The 6,233-nt window shown below is 45.8% G+C and overlaps 1 protein-coding gene across 2 annotated transcripts; it reads right to left on the reverse strand.

Annotated features, from left to right (window-relative positions):
• Positions 1 to 1,037: 1,037 nt before the first annotated feature.
• Positions 1,038 to 6,227, reverse strand: IRF2BP2 (interferon regulatory factor 2 binding protein 2). Of its 2 annotated transcripts, none has more exons than XM_019651835.1 (2): positions 5,245 to 6,227; positions 1,038 to 4,619 (listed from the first exon to the last, which is right to left on the reverse strand). In XM_019651835.1, the coding sequence occupies exons 1-2, from the start codon at positions 6,203 to 6,205 to the stop codon at positions 3,904 to 3,906; spliced, it is 1,677 nt and encodes a 558-aa protein (XP_019507380.1). In that variant the 5' UTR covers positions 6,206 to 6,227; the 3' UTR covers positions 1,038 to 3,903. The 2 variants fall into 2 exon arrangements, with proteins under 2 accessions (XP_019507380.1, XP_019507379.1); XM_019651834.1 differs by having other exon boundaries at positions 5,197 to 6,227.
• Positions 6,228 to 6,233: the final 6 nt, after the last annotated feature.

A 6,233-nucleotide genomic window follows, 5' to 3' on the forward strand; every position in this document is an offset into this window, starting at 1 on the left:
AAAGTGAATGCAATCATTAAAGTTTACTTTGGAAAGAGCTTTTGAAATTTTAAAAATGACTTCTGCAAGCAGCACTATTTTAAATTTCACTAAAAATAAAATTTAATATTTTTAAGTTTAACATTTCTTTTAACCTAATTATGAAATGAAACAACACTGTATATTATAGATGTATATTATAATCTATAATTAACTTATTAAGAACAATTTCTTAAAAACTGTCTTAAACATGCTACTAAAAATTATTAAAATACATCTAGTGATGGGTCCCAAGTTATTGGACCACCCCTAATGAAAATATATCCAACTATATACATTAACGGTTGTTTAATTAAAAACATATAGTAAGTCTGTGTATACCCTAGCCTCGAACTCTGTTTCACAACTTCCTTTCATAGAAAAGTCTGCCAAACCATTGATCAATAAAAAGAGTAAAAGCTGCAAACACCTAGGAATTTCTTACTATATAATAGCAGAGTAGTTTGTAAATGTATCTCCTGCTTCCCACCTTTTATCTCAATTTATAAATTCAGGTTTCAGGACATCAATAAAGCTCACACATGGCTTTGGCTCTGACTTTATTCCAAAGCTTTCCAAAGGGTAGGCTTTTTTTTCTCTTTTGTCTTTAGTGCATTTCATTTGGCCCAACAGGGCTGTTTTATTCCAAGCTTTCCAGAGAGCAGCTCCATGTCTTGATAGTCTTTTCGATGTCGTCACTATTTTCTCCTCCCAATCTACTATTGCAGCATGGTTGGCTCTATTGCAAGTTCAAAAATAAACAAGTGCTTTCTGGCTGTACTTTGCTCAGCTCTTCTCTTTATCTGTTTCCCCTATCCAGTTGCCCTTTCCTCAGTCCCTAGAACTTTTTTCCCCCCTACCATCAGTTGCCTTTTTGTTCTGTTTTTTATCTCCTGTTCTTTTGCAGTTCCAGTCAAACCCCAACCCCAACCCCACACATCCTTTAAGTCACATTGCCATTAGTGATTAAAGCAAAAACCATTCTAACCTTACTTTAAAAAATTAAAAAAGGCCTCAGAAAATGTTCAGTGCTCCCAATTTTATTTTTATTTAATGCTAAATGTTAAAAGAAAAAAGGTACTGTAAATCTGACAAATGACAGAATGCAGGTGATATTTCCATAGCGTGATTTTAAAATATAATAATGTTGATATCTGAGATTACACTCACTTCAGTTGACATGAGTTTCATCATATATAGAAAAAGTATCACCTTCAACTTAAAAAAAAGTAAAGGTTAAAAGGTGGCACACTTTTAAAATACTTGGTGGCCAAGGAAAGGTATATAGTAAAAGCTGTAAACCATGTGTACGTTCTCATAACTTTTAATGTGAGGCCACATGAAAGACAGTACATCTGTTAAATTCTATAAATTGTTAAAGCAAAAAAGGGAAAGCTTCAACACCCCATCCCCTAATATTTTGAGTATTAAAAGCACAGCTGAAATATTAGGATTTGAAATCTGATACTGCCCATGTACAGTAAGTAGCTTTCTGACATTTTTATCCAGCTGTGGGGGATCTCCGCACTGTCATCAGGTACAACAAAAGATCAAACCCATGTCCCAATGTTAACTTTTTAGCTTAATAGAATGCCAGAAAAATAACCCAGATCAACACTTCCCAGCTGCAAGCCTTCCATGAAGGCCACCGAGGGGCCAGGCAGACTCTTACGCATCTTACTTGGAGGATAACCTCCACACAGAGCACAGCCCTTCTACGCTGTTCATTTTCTTCCCCTTAACCCCCAGCACAGAGAAACCATAGGTTGTCTTTTCCACAGCTGGATAGACTTATTCAAAACAGCAGGATGGTTCTTTATTAATCTTTTTGGAAAGCTTATCTGTATGCAAAACATACAGATAGCTATCACAAATTAGGTCAAATGACTGATCAACTTGTAACATCTATGAGGTCAAATTCCAGTTTATAATAAAGTGCCTAGATACGTATTTATACAACAGACCATAATAGTTGAATTCTTTACAAATGTCTTTATGGGCATGTAAAATAGACTCTGTTTCTGCATGTGTACATTTACATAAGAGAAACCAGTCTGATGAGTCATAGCTACTCCAATTTAAAAAAAAAAGTGTAACAACAAACTGGTTAATCATGCAAGTCTGTTTGTAGTATTACAATGACCGGTAACATGAATTTGCACAGCATTTAATAGGTGCACTCATTAAAAACACTACGAAAAATACTGTACTTGGTGCAGTATCTGATTTTCAAGTATTAATAACCCGACTATTAAAAATATTTGAGCAATTTTAAAAAGACAAAAACATAACTAAAAAATAACCCAAAGTAGGTAACAATCTATATTTTCAAATTAAAATAGAAGCTGGGTTGTGAACAATACACAAGTTGTAATAGACCTTGAAGCGATGATTCAACCTAATTATAGGGCCAAGTTACAAACACCTGAACATGAAAGAACTTAAAATAGTATTTCTGTGGATGTTAAAACACAACAGCACAAAAGAAAAACCAGCATCGTTGTGAGACAACTATTTCTAATAACTGACGATTTATTGGTTTAAAAAAATCATTTTACTGATGCAAAATAGTGATCAAAAGAAATTAGTTTACAAAAGGCTTCTAAAAATAGTTTGAGACGTGGGGCCTGTCTATTATGTAAAACCTTTTCTTTAATTTTCACTAGTTTGTCATTTTTTTCCCAGAAGAACTGTATTATTCACTTGGTATTTCAAACACATGTAAGAAGGAAATGACAGGTTTCCTCTACCCCCACTTGGGCTGTCACTGATATGCCCACGGGCAGTCCTGGCAGCACCATGTTACTGTCATTGTACCATACTGTATTTAGCACTCACGAGAAACAGGGTGTAGATGATAGCATCAACAGCATCAGCACTAACAGGTAAATGATAAAAAACTAAACACAAAACAGAAACGAAACCAACGCCACAATCTCCAAGTTCACCTGGACTGTAACTTTTCTTGCAACTCTTTTCAAAGGAAATGACAACAGCAACAACAAACAGAGCTCTGGGGTGTTTACAAAGATGAAGTGGCGCTGCAGAGCCAGGCTCTGTTCAAAGATGGCAGTGCCATCTTGTACACACCACCATCCATTATCACCGCCTTCCGTCACTGAATTGTGTATTATGTAACCAACTAGCATGCAGCATTATAATCTTACAACTGTTCACGTGGGCAGTGAACAGTGGTCAACTTTGCCTTAACCGCCCCCCCCCCTCCCCAAACCACACAGTCCTGAAAATCTCTCAGCAGCAACTGTCAGGCAGTCCTCAACATCCCAACAACTGAACCTTAAGAACAAAAGAAAGATTCAAAATCTATTTTCCTATTACTCTAAGGACAATGTTTTCGGGTAAACTTGGGTGATATTTCCCAGTGGCATGCCCACTTCACAACAGTACCCTTTTCACTCATTTCCTTTCCTTCTCCACCAACTGGCCTCCAGCCTGAGAAAGGGGCCAGCAATTAGGAATAACAGACAGTAAGGCAATCTTACAATGTCAGAAAATGTATTTGGCTTTTTTTTTTCTTTTTAAAATAAGTGCATACAAATACAGCTAAAAGCATTTCGGATTTGCCAAGTGCTCTAAAAAAGCAGCGCAAGTCACAGCCTACATTGAACGGTAACTGTCACCAGGATAATAAAGCAGAGATATGCTAATAACGTTAACAAAAGAAAAAAATGCCTTTATAAGTACATACCTTTTGTTGTCAAAAAAAAAAATAGAAACACAATGTATTCAAAAAAATCAAAATTATACAGCCATGTTTATGAAGTCTACATTTCCCTTGTCTTGGATATATATATATATGGATATATACACAATTCAAGCAGTTTTAGATAAGGGTAATCATTGGGTTTTTCTGAAACCGGAAAGTCACGAGTCTCTCTCTTTTTTCACTTTCACATCTCCAGCAAGGATGGTTGCAATTTCCCCTTGCATAAAAGCCCAAGGGACATTGGAGCCCACAAGAGGGCATTTTTCCCCACTGGGACAATAGACCTCTCCACTAGCTCCCTGCTGTTTGATGCTTTGTCTGGAGCAAGGGAAGCAGAACTTGTGCGACGGGACCGATGGGCACTGCACAAAGTGGGTGTCCTCCAGCCGCTCGTGACAGAGGGTGCAGCATAGGGGGGCACTGGCCGCCAGAGAGGAGTCCGGGAGGCTGGCAGGGTGCACTGGCTCCAGTCCTCCTGTGCTGCCTGCCCCTTGGCCCCCCACCTCCCTGGGGCCTAGCCTTCTTTGGTTCACAGAGGACGGAGAGGGGGGACTGCTGCTGTTCCTCCTGGGTGTGGAGTGAACCTGGCTGGCATCTTTCGAAGCATGACTGCCCCCTGCACTGTCTGCCACTAAGATCAGGGCTGCCATGGGGGACTGGCCATTCTGGGCCGCTTCGGGCGGTGTGGTCCGGTTGGAATGAGGTGAGGCAGTGGGTGGTGGTGGAGACACAAAAGAGGACGTGGGAGTAATGGGAATCTTGAGCCCTTCTGAGGACGTGGACAGCCACGGCTGTGCCTCTCCATTGATTTTAGGGGGCCCAACTTCACCTTCTGGTTCTGGGGAAGGCTTCCTTTTCCTTGCTGTTCTTGCAACTGGAAAAACAAACAAATAAAAGGAAAAAAAGAGGAAATAAGTGAACATGCACTGTAAAGGATCATCTGCTAACATGAGACAAAACTCACTAAAACGTTCCTATCCTCTAAAAACCTGTACATAAAAAAACTCACGAGTTTCAAGTGCACGTGCAACTTAAAACACTCAGGACATGGGGCTCTGGGCTGTAGTTTTTTTTAAAAAGCTACAGAAAATGGCACATATGCAATTGCCTGTTTTACACATGCATGCATGTAAGCTGGTTTAACAGTGCGTGTACATATTAAGGTCTCCCAACAGGTTAAAAGGTGACTGGTGCCCTCCTGTCTCATCCAAGAATGTGCTGGGAAAGGAAAACCCTGTGTCAGTTCTATCAGCCCAGTCTGACTCATCTCTGTTGTGCTGCTTCAGCACATGAACACGTTGCCGCTAAGCACTGGTTCCGCCTGAGGCAGAGCAGGAAGTTGGGTGTTTGTTGTTTCTAAGCTGGGATAGAATGGTGAATGGAAAGGGCACCCCCCGCCCGCTCTCTACCCCCTTCTCCCCTAGGGACCCTCACTCCACAGCCGCCCCTACCTGCTTTAGACCCGTTGGCCCCGTTGGCCTCGAACCCCAACAACCTGCCTGCAGTCAGGGCGGGCTCCTTCTTAAACTTGCTCTCGAAGGGCCCCGAGTGGCCGTGCTGGTGTAGCGCCAACAGCGTGTCCCGCACGGTCTTGGGCCGGTTGACCCAGTCCTGCTCTCCGGGTGCGCGGCCTTTGCCCGCGCCCTCGGCGCCCAGCTCAGCAGCCCCGGCCGAAGTAGACAGGCTGTCGGCCGGGCCGCGGTGAGCGGGCGGCGGTTTCTCCTTGGCCGCCGCCTCGCGCTGCTCGTGCTCCGCGGCCGCGCTGCTCGACACAGACGCAGGCCGCTTGTGCGCGCCCAGCTCGGAGGGCGGCGCGGAGCCCAGGCCGGTTGCGGCGCGGCCACTGAGGCCCAGCGCGGCGGGCAGCGGCGCGGCCGAGCCGTTCATGAGCGGCACCAGCGTGGGCGGCACGGCATGGCCGCGCCGCGGGTTCGGGCTCTGGCGGTTCAGTTCCGGCGGCTCCTCCAGCTTGGAGAAGCCGTTGGGCACCAGGATGCCGTTCACGGGCGGCGGCTGCGGCGTCGGCGGCTGGGCCAGGCCTGCGGCCGGCCGGGCGCCACCGAAGTCAGGGCCGAGGCGCGGAGGCCGCTCGGCGGCGGCCAGCGGGTAGCGCTCCAGCGCCTGTGGAGCGCGCGGCGCCGCCTCGGGGCCGGCATGGCCGAGCTGCTGCTGCTGCTGCTGCAGGAGAAGGTCCTTGGCCGAGAGCGGCGGCGGCTTGGCGGTGGCCGGGGCGGCGGCGCCGGGCGGGGAGCGACCCTCCGGGAAGCAGCCGTGCGCCCGCTTGAGCTGCCGCGCCGTCTCGATGACGAACTCGACGCGGTCGGCGCCCTCGTAGTTGACGCAGCCGCGGCACACGGGCTCGGTGAAGTCCCAGATCATGGCCCAGGGCATGCGGGGCAGGTCACACAGGTAGCAAGACTGCCGCCGGGACGCGGCCGCCACCGCCACCGCTGCGGCCATGTCCGCCGAGCCCGCGGAGGAGGGGGCG

The sequence above is a fragment of the Hipposideros armiger genome, unplaced genomic scaffold (genome assembly GCF_001890085.2).
Source record: "Hipposideros armiger isolate ML-2016 unplaced genomic scaffold, ASM189008v1 scaffold_167, whole genome shotgun sequence".
Taxonomy (NCBI): domain Eukaryota; kingdom Metazoa; phylum Chordata; class Mammalia; order Chiroptera; family Hipposideridae; genus Hipposideros; species Hipposideros armiger.